The sequence below is a fragment of the Clupea harengus genome, chromosome 20 (assembly GCF_900700415.2).
Source record: "Clupea harengus chromosome 20, Ch_v2.0.2, whole genome shotgun sequence".
In the NCBI taxonomy this organism is placed as follows: Eukaryota; Metazoa; Chordata; class Actinopteri; order Clupeiformes; family Clupeidae; genus Clupea; species Clupea harengus.
The window spans coordinates 160299-182893 of NC_045171.1; the positions used below are offsets into that span (position 1 = coordinate 160299).

General features: G+C 40.7%; 1 protein-coding gene and 1 long non-coding RNA gene across 2 annotated transcripts in view; both read left to right on the forward strand.

Moving 5' to 3' along the window:
• The window catches only part of LOC116225261 (ribonuclease inhibitor-like), a 167498-nt gene that overhangs the window by 107227 nt on the left and 37676 nt on the right, over positions 1-22595 (forward strand). Inside the window, exons 6-7 of the mRNA XM_042702779.1 lie at positions 6115-6288; positions 10460-10633. Of these exons, the coding sequence (XP_042558713.1) occupies positions 6115-6288; positions 10460-10633 (348 nt within the window). The remainder of the gene's footprint in view (positions 1-6114; positions 6289-10459; positions 10634-22595) is intronic.
• Positions 10910-14468, forward strand: LOC122128560. Its single transcript, XR_006151441.1, has 3 exons — positions 10910-10924; positions 13908-14081; positions 14298-14468. It is a non-coding gene; the product is annotated as an uncharacterized LOC122128560 (long non-coding RNA).

Sequence of the window (22595 nt, forward strand, 5' to 3'; positions counted from 1 at the left end):
GACGTGAGAATTTTACAAAATGAAAGGAGAGAAAAATGCCATATAATAAAGAATTTACTAACCGGTCATGCCGCGAAAAATCAAACTTTGGCTCTCCGAATATACTTAGCACTGATGGCCACCAGTTGCTCAGAAGAACGCTCATTTTGGCAGTTAAAGAGAATCAAAGATGTCTTGGTACGTTGACCCTTTTGTGCATTGAAAGTGATTTGCTCCTAGAACTGGAACTGGACAGTTCCGTAATTGAAGAGTTTGCAAGGTTACAATCTAAAGTCTGCAAAGTGCCAAATCTGTGCGTGATTTTGTCATGCATATATCCATACAGCGCAAATTGTATAGACTAAACTAGTTTGAAAGTAGTTTCTTTTCACATTAAATATTTGTTAAATATTTTGTTCATGAATCAGTTCATCTTTTGTCTGCGGTCCATTTCCATGAGCCCAAAATCTAATTTAAATAGTTCAGGCCATTGTCTAAAATTTAAAAATGTGCCGAGGCTTAATCTGGCACTGGAACCATCTGCTTACACAGGGCAAATGGGTTAAGAGCTCCAGCCATGACCAAAGAACTCAAAAGGCCTTTATTCATGAGGCCAAGGGCCATCAAAGACACTCTGACAGTGGAGAGGTGAGAACTCTTTCACACCTCCCTCAGGTCAGGTCCCCTTAACCCTTAGGGGACACAGGCCTGTGCCTTTTTTAGGAAGTCTCACATGCCTTGATATTTTTGTATAATTCCCCTAACTAAAAGTATTGATGCACAAGTGGCATATATGATTATATTCTAGAAGACCTCAGCAAATAATAACATGAGAGTAAAAGGAATGTAGTAAAATATTATGTTATTTAAATCAAATGTAAACACACCCTTACAAAAACATTCAGAGGTGCTCAGAATTTGTCCAAAAAAACATTGTAAAGATTTTGAACCGAGACTTTTGAACTCTGAACCTTGTAAACATACGTAGGTGTTGGCTATACATATGTGGGTTTAGCATTCAGAAAGTGTGTGTGGTTTCACTTCTACATAGTTATAATTTCAGAGTGACCTTTCCCTCTCCAAAACAGAACTGATTTTAAAATGAAGTGAATATGAGCTTGTGTTAATATGAAGCTGCATGAGCTCATCACATGTTAAGGCCCCGTCACACCATAAAGTTCTGGTCAACGTTCTCTGAACGTTCTAATCGTTCAATTTCGAGCGTTCTAGGGCGAGGTGGACACATCTGGCGTGTGACTAACGTGTGACTAGCGTGGGACTGACGCATGACTAGCGTGGGACTGACGCATGAGGAGCATGTAACAGCGACCAAGTTAGACACCCCTGAAAACTATTAGCGTGTGATGACGCGTCACTGGCGCGCAATGACGTTTCACTGGCGCGCGGGTTTTATGGTCAAACGGGTATAAAACGCTGGAAAATCAGTGGATTCAGTTGTCCTGAACAGTGAACATCATGCCGCCAAGACGACGCAAAAAAGGTGTGAGGGGGGCTTTTGCAAACTAAAAATCACGTCTCAGGATTGCTGCGCACATAAGTTATTTCGGGTGTATCAACTGTACACATGTCTCAACTGTACTCAGTCTACCCTACCCACATGCATGGACGTTCGGGAAACGCTCAAATGACGCTCATTGGATGCCATATGACGTTTGTTTGACGTTAGTCACTTGCTGTGTGCGCTAGGGGTCCGTTCAGTGGTCGTTGACAGGTCGCCAGTGAGTCGTTCACTGCAAAGCAAACGTTTAATAACAACCATATAACGCTAGGGTAATGACTGACTAACGATAGCCAAACGCGTGCAACGTTAGTCTAACGTTCTTCAGCGTTATCCAGCGTTTAAAATTAAACGTTGAAGAACGCTGGTCTCCATGAGAACTTTTGTGCATGTTCAAAACTTCTTTTTTGGACCAGCGTTCTCCGCCGATCACCGACGATTACCGACGATTACCTGCGTCACCAGTTCCACACAACGCTCTTCTGGCGCTATACCAGTGTCCATGGACGATTACCAACGTTTCCTCTAACGTCAGAACGTTGACCAGAACGTTATGGTGTGACGGGGCCTTTACTGTCAGCTGCCAACTGTTAAGCTGGTTCTTTAAGCTAGAGATAGCTATGCTGGGTAGAAACCCTCACTATTAACACTTAGCTTATATTCACTTCATATTACACACATTGTAGACACAACAAACTGTTAAGATGGTTCCTAAGCTAGACATGGCTAGGATAGTTCATTTATTTGTAAGAATAGGCGCGCTCTACTTCCAAAATAAAGGCGATTTTGGGTGCAAGTGAAAAAGACTGTTAACTTAAAGTAGAAAAAACCGCACTCTCAAGCTTGTCTCATTGCTTATTTTGACCAGTTTATTCATGTATTATGTGTATATATTCACTGGGTTGTGCACATGAGTAATGTGGAGCATATTATTTAATTATGTATTAGGATGCTATAAGAGAGGGGGCTGAAGTGGTTGTTGCATTACCACCTAAATCATTCTGTTTGCATTTTTGTATTTTTGTTAAGCCTACTTGATTTGTCAATTTATTTAGTACAGTCTGAAGTACTGTACCTTGTGTGCGAACATGTTGTGAATCTGTGCACCCTTAGGTGCAGCTCACCTGTTGATGTCATGTGATTCACTTTCACCCTTGACCCTTAACCCCTTTATGATAAAAAGCATCCATTCTGGTGTTAACACTACACACTGACCATGGCTTAGGCTGAAACGCGTCTGTGAATAAACTGGTCAAAATAAGCAATGAGACAAGCTTGAGAGTGCGTTTTTTTCTACTTTAAGTTTTAGGATAGTTCATTGCCAGGTTAACTGGCATTAGACTTAGCACACCTCTTACGGAGGTTCGCGTTCCATAGCATCCCGATAAATACAGTCTGGTAAGATTACATGACACTCCTTACTTTATCATTATGGTACACTGAATGAAAATGTGTTATCTACCTGATGTGTTTTGCATGTGAAAGAGGGAGGGAGAGAGAGAAAGAGACCCATTCACGCTTTATCTGGCAGAGGTACTGTGCTCATTACTAGCTGCCAGGCAGAAAAATGCATTCCCTTGTATTCAATTTATTCAATTCAATTCAATTCAATTTTATTTCGCCATGTATACAGATACTAGGAATTTGATTTGGTATTCTCCATGCAGGCTATAGCATCACAAATAGAATAACAACACAACACAGAACAACAATATAAGGACAGATAGTACCAGTATGAGCAAAGTAATAAATAAGAATGGAAGTCGGGCAACAATAGTAATGTTAAATAAAGTTAAATAAAGTGCTATAAAGTTCGTGTGTGAGAGCTATTTAGGAGGGGTATTGCTTGGGGGAAAAAACTGTTGAGGTGACGTGATGTTTTGGTCATGATGGCCCTGTATCGCTGTCCAGAGGGGAGACGGTTAAAGAGACTGTTGGCAGGATGTGAGGGGTCTGCCGTGATCTTCATTACTTTCCTGAGGGATCTGGAGCTGTGAAGGTCCTTGATGGAGGGAAGGGGGCAGCTGATGATGCGCTCTGCTGCCCGTACGACTCTTTGGAGCCTGGCCTTAGAGCGGGCAGATGCAGAGTCATACCAGACCGAGTGAGAGGATGTAAGCACACTCTCAATGATAGCCCGGTAAAACTGCACCATGATGGGGGGGCTGACCTGTAGTCCTCTCAGCTGCCGGAGGAAGAACAGGCGTTGGTGTACAGGGAGAAGAGCAGGGGGGACAGCACACAACCCTGGGGGGCACTGGTGTTAACTGTGCTGGGCTATGACAGATGCGGGCCCAGCCTGACATATTGTCTCCTGTTGGTGAGAAAATCTGTAATCCATAAGCAGGTGGATGTTCAGATGGGTCAGTTTGCTATGGAGGAGGTCGGGAATGATGGTGTTAAAGGCAGAACTATAATCCACAAACAGGACCCTTGCATAGGTGTTCCGATTGTCCAGGTGTTGTAGAATATAGTGAAGGGCTATGTTGGTTGCATCGTCTACTGAGCAGTTGGGTCTGTATGCAGATTAGAGGGGGTCCATGAGGTGGTCAGTGGATGCTTTGAGATAGGAGAGGACCAAGCATTCAAATACTTTCATGACTACAGAGGTGAGGGCGACCGGTCTGTAGTCATTCAAGCAGGTGATCTTGGGCTTTTTCGGCACTGGAATGATGACAGCAGATTTAAAGCATACAGGAACACGGCATAAATTAAGAGACTGATTAAAAATGTCCCTAAACACTGGAGCCAGCTCGCTGGCACAGTGCTTGAGGGTAGCAGGTGACACCATGTCCGGCCCACACGCTTTCCTGGTATTCTGTAATTTTGCAAAAATCAATAAACCAATCAATCAATCAAACAGCATAGTCAGAAAATTATGGTAAATTAGTATTTTTGAAACCCCTCTCTAATTTGGAATGGGTCATCTAGTTTCTAATTAGGTGGCAAAGGGAACACAAATATTTCTTTATTGCTACATTTTATAGGCTTCTATTCCCTCTTTAGCTTCCTTTAAACCACAAGTAGTTCATATGAAAACCATTACACAATACTTAGTGACACACCAAGACTTGGTGGACACACCACACATACACCCACAGACACACACACACACACATACAGACACACACATACAAGCATGCAGACAAACAAAATGATGAAAACAATCCAAATATCCTCTTTCTTTGGTGGCTGAAAACAGCCCATTCACTCTACTAGAGCAAACCAGAGGAGCTCAGTCTTTGATCCAGGAGCGCTGTTGTATCTTTGCCCATCCGTTCATGTTCCCACAGGCTCAGGCTGTAGTTTACAAAATATCAGACATTCAGCTAAGCCTCACATACATTCAAAATGCTCATCTTGTATTAAGCACTTTCTGAAAGTACAACAAAAATCTCTCTTTTGATAAATATTTTTTGATAATCGGCCGATGGGAGTGCAGGCCGATTAACTCAAAATGCCAGATATCAGACCACTACTTTGAACCCAATAATGCCCTTTATTGATGAGCTGATTGTGAGAAATTAAATTTGGCGGCTAATGTTGGGTTTCCTGGTTATCTAGTTGATATGCTAGCTAACTAGCTAGTTAGGTAAGGAAATATTTTTCTCTGCAAAAACCAGCCACTCTCTCGCAATTCCACAATCAAGAGTCAAAAGGCTGCATGTGTCGATCTGAAGTTTATTGTAGTCATTAAGCCACAATAAGGAGATGGTCCATTAAAAATGCTCATTCTACAACAAAAACCCCTCTTTTAACCGTTTCATTTCCCCCACCTGTGAGCCTTGTAGGAAGATTGTAGAAGCAGATGGTTAACGGACAATTGTTATCAATATAAACATATTCCTCCTCTCTACAGGTTGTTGAAGAGTGATGCTGCAGAGAAAGCCTGTGTGTATCTGACTTCAGTTCTAGGTACAAACCCCTTACTCTTGACAGATCTGGATCTGAGTGGGAAGAAACCAGGAGACTCAGGAGTGAAGCAGTTCTGTGCTCTACTGGAGGATTCACACTGCAGACTGGGAAAAATAACGTAGGGATTTTGATTTATAGCAACAATAGCTTTCCTCAATACTTCTACAAAGTGTTTTTGAAACAGATTTCCCTGAAAACAAATATAGCAGTTACTATGTAACTATATCTTTTTTCATACTTAATTTCTGAGTTGTTTAATGTGTTTTGTTTATTTATTTTGTCTGTTTTGTTTTGTTATGGTTTGTTTATTTATTGTTCTTCTGTATTATGTAGCCTCAATCAGGGCATTGATGCAAAAGAGCCCTGTGCTCAGTCAATTCTCCCTGAATAGATGATGATGATGTTACTGAAATGTTAGCTTCTAAGCTCAACACCGTATTTAGATATTTCAGCCTGTCTTTTAACATCTTATACAGGTTCCACAATAAATAGAACTTTGCCTAGGATCAGTGTTGTGACAACTGGAAGCAAATAAATTAATATAAATCCATGTTTTGCAATGAAAACATTGTTAAAACGTGCTTCTAATGGCCATAGTTAGTGAGTTAAAAATAATAAAGTCCCTTCATACATACTCTTTGGGTTACTATCAAAATAAACAAGCATGATCTTTTTTGAGCTTTCTTGAACTCTCTCTACAGGCTTAATGACAGTGGTATAACAGACGAAGGCTGTGGTGCTCTGTCTTCAGCTCTCAAATCAAACCCCTCACACCTGAAAGAGCTGAATCTGAGTGGGAATAAACTAGGAGACTCAGGAGTGAAGCACATCTCTGTTCTACTGGAGAATCCACCCTGTAATCTACAGACACTGGGGTAAGTTGTGGTGTGAGATAATAAGATCATTACCCTACTAAAAGTTGTATTTTAATCTGAATGTTTATCAGGGAAAGTAAACTGAATTTGCTTCCGGCTGTTTTATAGTCTTGGTTAGAACACTCTGATTGTGTCTGAGAAAGGTTAAGGGGCTAATGACGACCCAGAAACAAAGTAAAAAGCGCATGTAAAAAGAGTGAATTTAGTCTTTTAAATTTAGGAAGTCATACATAGCCACACTGTACTATCCAGCTGATATAATGTCTCTGTCTGTTGTCTGACATGCAATATTTTTAGCTACTCCTCATCCTCGGCTTGCTTATATTAGCTAGTGAAACTCAGGTGGTAGATGCAGTTACATTTACATTTACGTTTAGTCATTTAGCCAAAACTTTTGTCCAAAGCGACGTACAAGGGAGAGAACAGTCAAGCTACGAGCAATAGAGACGTAGTGTAACAATAAATACTACTTTACATAAGAAATAGAAAAAAAGAAATAGAAAGAAAAGAAGTGCAGGAATGTAACTGCTGTAAGTGCAAGTTAAGTGCAAGTTAGGAAGGGATGTGCTCTCTGAAGAGTTGGGTCTTCAAGAGCTTCTTAAAGGTAGAGAGGGACGCCCCTGCTCTGGTAGTGCTAGGCAGTTCGTTCCACCAACGTGGAACTACAAATTGGATTGCCGTACTTGCACAGACGGCAGTGCTAAACGACGCTCACTAGACGAGCGCAGCATCCTGGGTGTAACATTTGCCCTTACAAGAGCATTTAAGTAGGTGGGAGCAGAACCAGCAAGCACTCTGTAAGCAAACATAAGTGACTTGAACATAATGCGAGCAGCTACAGGCAGCCAGTGGAGCTCAATGAGTAGTGGGGTGACGTGTGCCCTCTTTGGTTGGTTGAACACTGGATGCGCCGGCGCGTTCTGGATCATCTCTAGTGTTTCACCACACATGCCGGCAGGCCTGTTAGGAGGGCGTTGCAGTAGTCAAGGCGGGAACTCACCAAGGTTTGCACCAACAGCTGGGTGGCATACTGGGTTAGGTACCGCTTGATTTTGCGGATGTTGAATAGCGCAAAGCGGCACGACCGGGAGACAGAGGCATTGTGGTCAGTGAAAGTCAGTTGGTCATCAATAAAGAGCCCGAAGTTTCTTGCTGTTTTGGAAGGAACAAGAGATAAGGAGTCAATATTGATATTGATGTTGTGGTGGATGACCTGTTTGGCTGTAAAGACCATCTGTTCCGTTTTAGCCAGATTCAGCTGAAGGTGGTGATTTTTCATCCATGTGGATACATCAGTGAGACAGTCCGAGATCCGCGCCGAGACAGTGGTGTTGTCAGGAGGGAAAGACAGATACAATTGAGTATCATCGATTCAAACCAGGAGTGTACCCTGCCAGAAATGCCCATACTTGACAGTATAAACAGAAGGATGCTGTGGTTGAGAGTGTCAAACGCAGCTGATAAGTCAAGCAGGATGAGAGCCGAGGATTGAGCTGCTGCTCTCGCTGTTTTTAAGGCCTTTGTCATAGACAACAGGGCTGTTTCGGTATAGTGACCGCTTTTGAATCCAGACTGGTTTGGATCGAAGAGATTGTTCCTTGACAGGAACTCTGTGACCTGTTTGGAAGCTGCCCTCTCAATGCTTTTAGATAGAAGCGTGAGAAGTGAGACCGGCCGATAGTTTTACACCTAGTAGGATCGAGAAACGGCTTCTTGAGCAGCGGTGTTACCTGAGCCACTTTGAATAAAGAAGGAAATGTTCCAGCATTAATCACCTGTGTGATTGCCGGTACGACGGCAGGTGATATGGCTTGAAGGATGTTGGATGGGATGGGGTCCAATGGGCATGTAGTAGGATGGCGCCTGTTAGGGTTTTGGAGACCTCAATCTCAGTGAGAGGGGAGAAGGAAGGAAACAATGAGCCATTGACAGTTGTGCCCTTAGGGGGAGGAGACAGTTGGTTGAATTGCTTCCCGATGGCTGCCACTTTCTCTGTGAAAAAGGAAGCAAAGCATTGTTTTCAGGTTTGATCCATGTCTCAGTGAGATCTAAGAACTCTAAGGAGAGGTGGTTGGCATAACCTGAAATTAAATCAGCTTTGTTGACTGCAGACTGACAGTTCCACAGGCCAACAGAGAAGGAGGTTACAGCAGATGAGGTATGTTGAAGTGAGCAGAGGTTACCTTGGTTGCGCTGCCTTCTGTTGTGCTGAGACTTTCTGTGACAACCAGTGACAACAGAGATGCTGTAGTGACACATAGCTATTGCAGATTCAACAGGTTTACCTTGTTCGTGGTCCTTGCTTCGGTGGACTTGCACAGGTAGACTTGCAGGTCTTTACCCAAAAAGGTCTTGCACAGGTAGACTTGCAGGTCTTTACCCAAAAAGGTCTTGCACAGGTAGACTTGCAGGTCTTTCCCCAAAAAGGTCCTGCACAGGTAGACTTGCAGGTCTTTCCCCAAAAAGGTCTTCACACGAAAAGGGCTGAACACGAGGGCTGATACTTCTGCTGACGCTTCAGAAACAGCCCTATGGAAATAGCATGCTCACTGATCCTGTTTTAGTTTCCTGATTGCTGGGAGAGTGGCTTGGACTGAAACCCAGCAATTAGTGTCCCTGACTGAAACCAGCTTGGCACAATGGCTGTGCTGTGCAGATTCAGAGTCAGATTCTCGTTCACCTCTTTCTCATTGGGGAGGTCAGTGTGGTGATTAAAGCCCTGTATTTTCCAGAGGCATTGACACGAATACAGAGGTCAAGTGAAGGAGCGGTTGGAGTGCAGTCTATCTTAACCTATACCTGGAAACTTAAATTCACCCAGACCCAGGAAGTCCCCAATGAAGAGTATGAGGAATTAAGCATCTTTTCTTTTGTATAACTACAATTCAAATTACCATACTGGGCAACTCTCTTTTGACCTCTTCCTCTCTCTATATATCATATTGTACTATGCCGTTGACACAGATGAAGTGGCCATATTGCTTTTAGTTCTCTTTCGGTGCCTAAGGTGATGAGGGTTCGTATCCCAGTTCCTCCCTTACCCTAATCAGGGTTCGTTATCCCAAGGGCTCTTCCACCCCCATACCCTTCCCGTAACCTAACCTGGGTTCGTATCCAACACCTACCCTACCCTACCTACCCATGCCCAAGGGGATCACCCCCCAACCCTTACCCTGGTTAACCTGTGGCAGCCATAGTATAATGAATTTGATGTATAAATAATTGGCAGTTCACTGTTTTTTAATTTATTTATTGTATATGTGCATGACATACAGGTGTTCTCACCCGACTCTGTTCTCTACCATATAGTCGGACCTTTACCTGCAAATGCTGATGTCTGTCACAACATTGTTACTCATCACCATGACCTAAAATTACATATACATATATAAGGCAACTTATCTCTGCCTGCTTACTTTGCCTGTTTTCTTCCCCTCCTACTGGAGATCTGCACAATCGGATGCTGCCCCAGTCTTTCCACACGATCCACCTAAAGAAACCCTCTGCTTAAAGCTGCCCATTCCCACCAAACTATTATGCACAAATTGTACTCTGCTTTTGATACATACTGTATTCCTTTCTATACGCATAATATAAACCAATGCCATCATTGACATCGTTTTCTGCTTCACTGCGCTGCTTATTCTTATAATAGTAACCTTATGAGGTTACTTTATACCCACTAAGCTGTTTTATAATGAGTACATTAAATGCCGTCTGTCCATTTGTATCCGTAATAATTCTGTATATTTTATGTATATACCTTCCACTATGTTTCATGGAATCATGTATGCCTCATGTACATATGCTGCATGTGTACCAATATGTTTTATCCTCTGATATATGTATGAATCCATCTGCATGCTCCTGATTCTCCTCCTGATTCTTCTCCTTCTCTTCCTCCTTCCATTCTGCACCACCCCCACCGTTCTACCTTTTTTATTTCTATCTGTCTACCTGCCCAAGCAGATGGGTCCCCCTATTAAGCTGCTTAATGTGTTTTTTCTTGCCCTTGCCTTAGCGCTTGCTCTAGGGGTTCAGGGTCTGGGCTCTGTAAAGCGCCTAGAGACAATTTGAATTGTAATTGCTGCTTTATAAATGAAACGGAATTGTTTTACCATACCACACCATTCAGTTTTCAAAGCATAAATATGATTTTTTCTTTCTCTAGACTTTCAGACTGTAGTGTAACAGGAGATGGATACGCTGCTCTGACTTCAGCTCTTAAATCAAACCCCTCACACCTGGTGGAGCTGGACCTGAGAGGGAACGACCCCGGAGACTCAGGAGTGAAGCTGCTCACTGATTTACTTGATGATTCATATTGTAAACTGAACACACTGAGGTGAGAGAATTCAACAAAAAAGGCAAAAATGACTTTTAATGCAACTTCATTCTATGGTATTCATGTGAATATGTCTGCAGTTTGAAGTGGTTACTAAACTTTTTTCTCCCTCTACAGGTTGTTGAAGAGTGATGCTGCAGAGAAAGCCTTTGTGTATCTGACTTCAGTTCTGGGTACAAACCCCTTACTCCTGACAGAGCTGGATCTGAGTGGGAAGAAACTAGGAGACTCAGGAGTAAAGCAGTTCTGTGCTCTACTGGAGGACTCTCACTGCACACTGAAGACACTTAAGTTAGTTTTCTGATTTGATTATTTATTTATTGTAACTTGAGAAAAATAAGGTCCTTTAGCGCTTTAGCTAAATACAGTTAGTTTATTTTAATGTTTTTCCTTGTCATTAATATTGCTGTTATGAATTAACACAACATTGTTCAGGGTTCCCACAGTCATGGAAATTCTGGAAAAGTCATGGAATTTTAAAATCCCCTTTCCAGGCCTGGGAAACTCATGATATTTGATTTTGTCCAAGTAAAAAGACATATAGGATACGAGACTCAAAATCCAATCACTTCCTACTCCTTGTATGATTATTTTATGGATACAATTCTCAAAGTCTGATCACTTCCTACTCCCATTGAATAGTGTGGGTCGAGATAGAGTGCGGGGAGAAAACTGAATATATCCAATCACGTTTCGTTCTCTGTGAAGCCTCAGTCTGAGTTCCACCCTCCAAAGCCTTCACCACACCCTCAGTAGTGTAAGGACAGGAAATCTCATGTTGGTTGTCAGACACATCGTGGTGATCAAATTGTTCTATTTCTACAAGGTGGGCGTAATCTATCGAAAACATCAGTGCCAAGCCTTCTCTGGCGCCTGATACAACATGACTGACAGTAAATACAATCTTAGACAGGGTAACAATCTGTGATCGAAGCCATCTTTAAGTTTTTTCTCACATCTACGATTGCTAAGTAAGCCAGTCTGACAGTTTTGATTGAATGCAAATCATAAAAATGCATTTTGAAGCACAATCCTGTTGTGAAGTTGCGATTGTAGCCTACACTATGGCAGGTAGGTTTGGATATTATTTGTTCTTGTCGAATAGATAATGTCCATTGAATTGAATACGTCTGAATTCAACATAATCAAATGCCCATTTCATCTAATCGACTGAAATAGCCTAAAAAGTCAATCCCAGACCTAGCTTTGGCATTTCATCTGATATGTCATCTGCCAACGTGTATGAAATGTTGCCAAGTTTATTCACTATGGAGCCCCCTAAGGGTAATGGGGGTGATTTTTCTTCTGAGTTGCTTTAGTGTCCCCTTTCAATATTTCTACATTCCCTTGCAATAACCCTCGAGAACACAGCAGTATTAGTAGGTAACGCAAAAATATTGTGATGTAGTACACAAGTAAGTATGTAAGTATTGGCGAGGAAATGCAAAAGATTGCTCATTAAGAAAGAAATCATCACTGTGACCCATCACTGGGGCTCTGTATGTGTGTCACATCCAAACATGAAAACATAAACCAGACTTTCTATTTGTTATACAACAAGCAACTAACAAGTAATACGGCAACATATAGATTCATATGCTATTATAATTAAGCAATATAGTACGAGTGCGAGTGGGGTAGGTAAGGGATATTCCCACGGGTGGTGTTCGGCCGTAGCCACGAGGCCGGAGGCCGAGTGGCGCAGGCAACAACACCCGTGGGAATATCCCTTACCTACCCCACTCGCACGAGTACTATATTGCTTTTATAAAACAATTTTATAGTCAACCAATTAACATTTAAACACGAAGTTATTGATTCAAAAATGTTTATTTCGCCATTGTTTCTCCGCAACAAAAAAATAGTTCCATTGTCAACGTCTTTTGGAATTATAAGAACTTTGAATTAACGGTTATCGCTTAATTGTATCAACGTGCTATAGAATGTTTCATCGCGGAGTGATTCATTATTAGCTGTGAAAAGTCCGAGTTGGGATGTCCTGGGATATTCCAACTCATGGAACGTCTCTCGTCCAATCAGAAACAGCTAAATAATTCAATAGAACCCAATTGTTTTATAATATGTAAACATAATATGCACAGGAGTTGCTCAGGATGTAGCAGAAATAATTTCCTCCATGGATTCCTTGAAAGCCCCCAAATCTAGTGTACCCATTACTGTCAATTTCCACTGTTAAAATTCCCTTCCATTTTCAAAACATTTGAATTGAAAGCAAAACAAATTCCATCCATAGGGGGCACTACGACTGACACGTGTCAATATCTAAAGAACTGCTTCACATAAAATTATGAAGTTTTGTATAGTGATAGTAATTTTATACCACATGATTGGAGACCTCAGTCAGGCAATGGTAGAAAAATCAGGAACGAGGTTTTATTTCCAATGATGCGCATCAAGGGACAGAGAGACCATGGCTTCACATAAAGATTCATCAACTTCTCTGACTAGAATAGAGAACGTCTCAGTTTAAGTATCCCAGGACAGACAGGAGAGGGGGGTATAAATCACAGAGCTCTAATTACGTGGGCCATCCTGGGTCCAGCTCTAACGTGTTATATAGAACAGATAACACCAGACGCAGGATATGCACTCAGAAGTCAGGACAACCCTATATCCTTTGAGACATAACCAAAGCACTCAAAACCTTATGACTGAGAAACACAGAGGCACACAGCTAGAAATGGCACATTCAGGAACACACAGATATCTGCTTAACCCTACTTCTAACTCTAAGAAACAAAGTATATGAGTAGAATAAGACATTAATATATACAAATCATAAGACTGGAATCTCACTCAGTACTTATTCTTGTCCTCATGTGATCACATGTCCTAAAGTGCCAATTGGCTCACTCATCAAAATAGCCGCCATTAGCCAATCAAAGGGGACAATCTAGCTGACTTATATCTCCAGAGCTGCTTCTGTGTGCTTTCCTTTGACCCCATTTGCTCACTTTTCCTTAAGTACCAATATCCTCTTTCACATTGCACATTTCACGTTGCACATTCTGCTTGGACCCCGATGATTGCCTCTTGCTGCTATATGTTCTTATGTATTTTGTGCTCTTGATAGCAAGATAGTGTCTTGACAAAAAGAGGCTATACCTTGCGGTGTGCTACAGAAAAGGCTACCATAAATGTGCGAAAAGTCCATTCTTTATGTTATCAACAAGGACTAAATTACATGTCAAAACAGCATGCACAAAATGATGCTAGACTTCAAATGATTCATTAATACACGTTTTCTCTATAGGCTTAATGACAGCAGTATAACAGAAGAAGGCTGTGCTGATTTGACTTCAGCTCTCAGATCAAACCCCTCACACCTGAAAGAGCTGAATCTGAGTGGGAATCAACTAGGAGACTCAGGAGTGAAGCAGATATCTGCTCTACTGAAAAAATCAAAGTATAAACTACAGAAACTGCTGTAAGTAATATGATGCTGAACAAAACTGAACTAATTCTAAGATGACTTTGTATAAATGTAGTGCTTATAATACACAGTATATGTTTAAAATATTTGATACAAATGTTACTCTTTAACTCCATCCTAAGGCACAGTAAGGCCAGTTTAAAATTGTTAAACATTTTCAATTGTTTTCAATGTTTTTCCAGCGTTAATAAAGAACTCTATTTTCTCTAGACTTTCTGACTGTGGTATAACAGGAGAGGGATATTCAACTCTGGCTTCAGCTCTGAAATCAAACCCCTCACACCTGGTGGAGCTGGACCTGAGAGGGAACGACCCTGGAGATTCTGGAGTGAAGCACATCACTGATTTACATAATTTACTTCATGTTAAAAAACTTCAGACCCTGAGGTGAGAAAACTTCACAAAAGAGCATACGATCTCTATACGTGTCCAGCATTCTGTTCACCTTTTGAATTGCTGAATGTTATTTGTTGAAATAATTCCATTTGATACATCAATCAATATCTAGAGAAGAAGAGAGATAGAGCTGTATCTATTATTGCAGCCTTAATAGGGCTATAGAACGCTGATTTCTACACCAGACTGACAAGGGTAGAGTTAATCATTTAACCTCAGTTATTCCAGTGTAGAGTTAGTCATGTTCATTGTAAACTAATCTGGGAACACCCCAGCCTGTAAAGGGGATGGGAGCAGGAATAACACACACATACATATTATTTATTTATTTGATCTTTTTAACAAATATTCATGTTTCTCTCTACAGGTTGTTGAAGAGTGATGCTGCAAAGGAAGCATGTGCTTATCTGACTTCAGTTCTGGGTACAAACCCCTTACTCCTGTCAGAGCTGGATCTGAGTGGGAAGAAACCAGGAGACTCAGGAGTGAAGCAGTTCTGTGCTCTACTGAAGGATTCTCACTGCAAACTGAACACACTTAAGTTAGTGTTTTTATCAGTTTGATCATTTTTTATTTTTAAACCTGACAATGAAAAATAAAGAAAGCCAATAAAGAGAGCAAAAGACATTCCTTTTTGTTTTACCCCAATGTAACGACCAGTAGTAAAGCATTACCATATTGTAAAAGCAGGCACTGGTTTTCATATGCATTAATAGGGGGGACCTATCAGAATAGGTCCCAAACATTAAAATAGTCAAGTAATGAATATAGATTAGATATTTTATTTACACCATATTTTTGTGCAGGGCTACATTACACCAAAACGGTTTACTGCAGAAGGAAAAAAACATAACTCATAAATTCAACAATTAATCAAGATTGACTTGTATCTATCCAATTTTTCCAACCGCAGTCAGAATATTCTCAAGCCATGCATTTTTTTGCCATTTCATTATTTTTGCCTATGGAGTCAGTAATGGTTGCCACCCACCCTCCCCCTCCCCAACACTCTCTCCCTACAGGCTTAATGACAGCAGTATAACAGAAGAAGGCTGTGATGCTCTGACTTCAGCTCTCAGATCAAACCCCTCACACCTGATAGAGCTGAATCTGAGTGGGAATAAACTAGGAGACTCAGGAGTGAAGCACATCTCTGCTCTACTGGAGAATCCAAGCTGTAAAGTACAGAGACTGCTGTAAGTAAAAAAGACAAAGAGTGTATAATGAAATATACTTAAAATTATTAATGATTTAAATATAATAACATTTTTCTCTTGTTATATATGAAGATACTTGACATAAATGGCGGCTTATTTCGTCTGATAATCAGCAACCATTCATGAATCCATCATGACATCTCTCTTCTCTCTAGACTTTCAGACTGTGGTGTAACAGGAGAGGGATATGCTGCTCTGACTTCAGCTCTGAAATCAAACCCCTCACACCTGGTGGAGCTGGACCTGAGAGGGAACGACCCTGGAGACTCAGGAGTGGAGCTGCTCACTGATTTATATAATTTACTTAATGATCCAAATTTTAAACTGAAGACACTGAGGTAAGAAAATGTCTGAACTTGTCTGAACAGTGCTTGGTAGAAGAATCCTAATCACGGTAAAGATGTAAACATATCCGACAAGGGCATTGTTACAAAACACACACAAACAAATCTGGTTTAGCTCTTTATTTGATTCATTTAGACTCTTAATCAGTGGCGGCTTCTGAAAAAATTTCAGGGGGCGCAATTTTTTCGAAAATGATTAATGATTCAGTAGGTACATTAAGCAAGACAATTGTATCAGTTCGTTGTTAGCTGATTAAGTCATACAGCAATACCTTTTTGTCCACTAGATGGCAGCACACAACAGAAAGATTACAGGTGGAAAGCTATGGGAGAAAGTTGCATCCAGGAGCCTTCATAAGCCTTCATAATGATGTGGCTCCACAATAAATTATCCCACTTATTCATTATTCACATTACTCAATTGTTATATGATGGTAATAGCTTAACAGGACACATGATATGCCCAGTAACAACATAAAGAAGGGGGCAACATATAGGTCAAAACCAACAATATTTATGTATAAGTAGTGGCGTACAAAAGCAAAATAAGTTATCACATAGAAAATAACTCTGTGTTAGTGCAAGTAGCATGCATGGAGTGAACATTCACACTGTGAAACCTATGAAAAGTGACAGTGGTATATAGAAATACAGACCGCGTTAGCCACTTCACAGCCTGCTAGCCACGATTGTCTTTCGTACCAATTCTTGGAAAATCCTCGGGTGTAGGAAAATCCTCCCCCCTTTGTAGAAACCTGTTGAATGGATACATTTGGTCTAGGTCCTAATCTTTTTTGTTGCCAATATATCTTGATCAGTTCGTTGACTAAAAGGAGTTTCTTTCAAAGAGAGAATCAAGTTGTTGCCCTGAACTCTAGCCATCTTGACAAAATGTGACTTGATTGAAGCCACTGCCTGCGCTTTTCGCAGTTACGTATGATGAAAGCACATTGGGGCGAGGCCTCCCAGAACCCATAGAGATCGCATTGACAGCCCTGTTTTGTGAAAAGAATTAAATTAAATGAGAGTCTATGTGTCACTGAACGGACCGACACAGAGATGATAATTCTTGAGAAACAGAGTTTATTGCAAATGGAACAGCCAGGGACAAACGAGACAGACCACAGGTTGTAGGGAACACAGATGACGAGGAAACAGATCCTCTTGCACGTAGGCAAAACCCACGGAGGGGCGCAGGCTCGAAGCACTGGATGAAACTCAGGAAACTGGCACTGAAGGCGCAGAAAGAAACAAAACAGAGTCTAACTCTTTAACTGAACTAAACTATCTACTTCAACGCCGCAGCGGAAAACAAAACACGAGTCACACTCGGCAAGGCTATAAACAGAACTATAACTAAGGCTATGAACAGAACAAAGGCAAACTCGAATGCGAACTATGGTGATACAAACGTCAGGCAAGCAGGAACTCGAAGGTAATCCGACTAGTGTGATACCAGACACAGAGTGAAGGGTGTGGGTGATTAGTATTCCGGTGAGTGTGAACGTGGTGCAAGTGAGCGGGTGGAAACCAAAGGGGGCGTGGCTGGTGCAGGTCCGGGCTGTGACGTGACACTATGAGAGAGGGGTGATTTTCAATATGCCCAAAATCGCCACAAAAGGGGCAGGACCATTTTAAGCACGACTTTAGCCTGATTGGACAATGACATTCAGAGGCAGATCAGACGGTCTTGTGGAATAATCGGACAGAAAAAAAATCTCTCCTTATCCTGTTTGGCAGTGCGCCACCCAAATCGCCCCAGCTCTTAATATTTCGAGCTGTCTGTTGCCCCTTTGGCTTGTATTGCTGCATTTTTTGTAAGGCTGCAACAGCTAAACACATGAATCCACTAAAATCGACATCATCACTAAGCACATCGTTACCCGCATTAACTAGCTCATAAGACATAGATACAAGGTTATTTCTGTAATGAGGGATGTATTGATGTATTAATGCATTGCATGTAAGCTTTCATTATTTGTTAATAACATCTGCTTAATGACAAAAGCATGGCACCGAAAGCATGGTTTGATCTGAGAAGGAGAGGTATGGTTCAACATGGTCATAACTAGGAATGTATTATTTTGTTCTACAGGTTGTTGAAGAGTGATGCTGCAGAGAAAGCCTGTGTTCATCTGACTTCAGTTCTGGGTAAAAAACCATTACTCCTGACAGAGCTGGATCTGAGTGGGAAAAAACCAGGAGACTCAGGAGTGAAGCAGTTCTGTGCTCTATTGGAGGATTCTCACTGCAAACTGAAGACACTTAAGTTAGTGGTTTTAGTTGATTGAGCATTTTTATTCTTAACCTAACAATGAAAAATAAAGAAAGCAGGTTTAGTTAGTCAGCAGGTTGTTGTTCCTCAGCTTCAAAAAGCAAAAAGCTTATTGTTATATTATATCACTGGCATTGATTGAGGTTTTTCCTACATACTTATTTTATTGATTTCAGGCATTGAAGCATTTGTTCAGACCAGTGTAACAGGTCACATGGTTACTAGTCAGCACAGATCCCTTACACCAGAACAGCGATGATTCAAGTGCTGCACTTTAGACAAAGATACATTCAAGGGTGCTGGGACATGTTGGGAATGAGGTGAACCTCTTCTCTCCACTATCAGATCCTTAATGCTGAAAATACTATGACTTTGCTCTCAACATATTATGACATAATCAGTTTTTTTATGACTCGGCATATCACAACTTTTTTCAAGTGGCACTAAAATGTCATCCCACTGATTTGATTGTGTCACCACAGAGAATAAGGCCTAATAATGACAAAGACAGGTTGTGTGGAGGGGCGACAAAATGTTCCAGTGTCTGTTTATACATTTTTGATCCCCCATTCTAATGGTTTGCCAGAAGTCCTGTAACGCCTAGTCTGCAGCAGGAGAGGGCTTTCAGTTTACAAGCATTTGGTGGGATGGCTAGCCTATGACATCAGTTTTCCTGAGTTCTGCTATATAGAGCCAAAAAAGGATTAACATTACTTCACAATGCTTCTTGTTGTCACACATGTTGACCAAGATGATTAATAAAACAACTTGTGATGTGTGATGATAAATCACAGTGTAATTTGCTAGTTAACTAGCTACTGATACCTCTTAATGCTTGGGAAGAAAAGACAGTTAAAATACATTTCCAGTGTGCAAGTACAGTTTCCACACGCATCTGCGCATGTGTATAATAATTCTTACAATACCGTAAATTATCTCAGAACAGTAGATGCTGTGTAAAGGGCTGCTTGACTTGGTATGATATGCACACTGCCCATGCCCATAGCTAGCTATAGCTAGTGAACCACCAAAGATCCCAGGGTTATCCACAGTGTCCAACCGATCCCTATTCTGCCTATGATTGGCTTACCCTGATATTCTTACCCAAACCAACCTAAACTGTAAAAAACGATCTCGCTCTCATGCCCCCGGATCCCCCTAGGGAGTTTGCATCTTTGTCACCTTTTTCACCCCTGATGAGTTTGCCCCCCTGAGCGTTATATTCAGTAGCAGGGGAGGCAAAGCAGGCTTCCTGAGCTGGAAGAGGCCCCCGATTATGATAGTGATAGCTGATTATGATAGTCCACGGCAAAGTCAAAGTCAAAGTCAAAGTGTTTATTGTCGCATACACCAAAATACTTGGCAGCCAACATCTACGCAGTAGACAGCATGATAACAAAATAACATATCAAAAATAACATATACCAAACAATAACATATACCAAAAAATAACGTATAACACTATAACATATAACAAGTAACAACAGTTTGAAAAACAACAACAACGACAATTCCATGAAAATTCCCTTATGAAATCTATGATTCCATGCAGGAGAATACGATGACATGTCCAGAACCCCCCTACGGGGTCCCCATACCATTAGCTTGCAGGAGCTTCGTAATAAAGCTACAGCACGGCAACACTGTAAAAAACACAACTACTCGTCATATTACTGGACATTAAAACACAGGTGATGGGAGGGGAAGAAGAAAAACAAAACAATTTTCAGAGAGAATATGTTGGTTTGGTAGTTTAATTTGTCCCTACAGATAAATAGATTAGACTAGTAGAAACAAAATCTAAAAAAAAGGTTTTAAAGTAACACTATGCAACAATTGACACTTTTTGAGGTATGGTTTTATAGGCAACTAGTTTTGGTACCATCCTCAAATTAATTTTGATAGCATATGGTCATGTGAAGAACAGATAAATATAAATACCTGTGTATTTCCCACTAGCCATCCAGGATATGCCCTATGTAGTTCTGTGTTCCGGGCTGGAACACCCTGCAAAAATGGAAAAAAATGCCAAAAGACACCAGTTAGTGTGTTGGCAAGCTTCTATCAATGTCAACTGGACTGTTGGTGGTGTTTGCAAAGTTTTTGCATGCCTTTAAGTAGTTAACTTGCTAATTTTGGAACAGAACTCCTTATTGCTGCTTTAAAGCTAGCTGACCAAATACAACTCTTGTTGTCCACACACAATTATGGCAAGTTGTCCACACACAATTATGGCAATATATAATTATTTCTAAAGGTTACTTCACTTTCCACCTCTTCCTCTACTCATGAGTCACTACATCAAGTATAGTATGCACTTTATTCTGTCCTTTTAAAACTAAAAGGTTCTCTTGAACAGATACCATTTGTAGATGTGTAGACGTGGGGGTGGGTGTAGGGTTAGGGGGCCCATACTCAGACTTTAGCTTTAGAAACTCTAGGGACGACCCAAACGTCTCGAGTCTAGAGGTTTTATTAAACAATAAGTTAAATGACACAAAGGAAAAATGTGAGAAAATCAATGCGGGAATGAAATATTATGGCCACATATACATAGCATATACAAAGTGGACTAATGGAGATTGCATTGCTTTTGACTCCAATAATCAGCGTGAAAAACACTATACTATACACACATTTGATCAAAGACTTGATTTAGTTTCTATCTCTCTCTCTCCCTACAGGCTTAATGACAGCAGTATAACAGCAGAAGGCTGTGCTGCTCTGACTTCAGCTCTCAGATCAAACCCCTCACACCTGATAGAGCTGAATCTGAGTGGGAATAAACTAGGAGACTCAGGAGTGAAGCACATCTCTGTCCTACTGGAGAATACAGACTGTAAACTGCAGAAACTGGAGTGAGTTATGATGTACAACAGCAATCAGATTATTAGCATCATCATCTACAGTGTAGTTTTAATATAAACTATAAAGGGATTTTTCATCGGCTAATAAATATACACTTTCTTCAAAATCTGATGACAGAATTTCTTTGTCTGAGAAGCACGATGAAATAAAGTTTTACGCCTTTAAAATCAGAGCATTAGCCTTTAAATTCTTTGGAAGAAACATATATCAATAATTTGCAATTTCAATTATATAATATCTTACTTATATACACTAGCCAATTTGTTTGCAGCTTTTTAAATAAATAGTTTGTTAGCAATTGAATATAAAAGAGCAATAAGAAGTTCTCTCCCCTCTCCAGACTGTCAGATTGTAGTGTAACAGGAGATGGATACGCTGCTCTGACTTCAGCTCTGAAATCAAACCCCTCACACCTGGTGGAGCTGGACCTGAGAGGGAACGACCCTGGAGACTCAGGAGTGGAGCTGCTCACTGATTTACATAATTTACTTAATGATCCAAATTGTAAACTTCGGACCCTGAGGTGAGATAATATGATTAATACAAACCAAATTAATAATTTACAGAAGAATGCAAACAACAGATTTAAAATATACAGAAATGAGCCAAAGCACTGTCAACATGATTGAGCACTGAAAATCATATTTGAGATATATGATATATGTCTTTGGTTGATTTGTGATTTTTGTAATTATATAAAATTATGTTTTCTCTGTTATCGACCTGATACCTCAGTCAAATATTTAGGAAGATTGTATCAGCATTCATCAGCAGTTAATTAATGGTTATTTACATTAACATATTCTTCCTCTCTCTGTAGGTTGTTGAAGAATGATGCTGCAAAGGAAGCCTGTGTTCATCTGACTTCATTTCTGGGTATAAACCCCTTACTCCTGACAGAGCTGGATCTGAGTGGGAAGAAACCAGGAGACTCAGGGGTGAAGCAGTTCTGTGCTCTACTGGGTGATTCACACTGCACACTGAAGACACTTAAGTGAGTGTTGCCATGTTTTCATTCATCTATTTGGAGGGTGACATTTCCAAATATTACAAGTTGTTTCCCATTTCCTTTTTTAGAAACATTTTAAGGTGTTTTGCTAGAAGTTATTTTCTCACTAGTCATGTTATGTACATGATGTGTGTTTAGGAAATGTTCATGAAAAATAGGAGAATTGTAAGAATTGGTGACCTGTAGCTGTTGACTGGTAGTGATTCAAGTGCTGCACTTTAGACAAAGATACATTCAAGGGTGTTGGGAATGAGGTGCACCTCTTCTCTCCACTATCAGATCTGTAATGCTGAAAATACTATAACTTTATTTATGGTTTTTATGTTTTTTTTTAAGACTTTTGACTTGTGACTATTTGTTTTGTTTTGTGGGGGACCACCCTGGGTTTGTGGAGGCCCT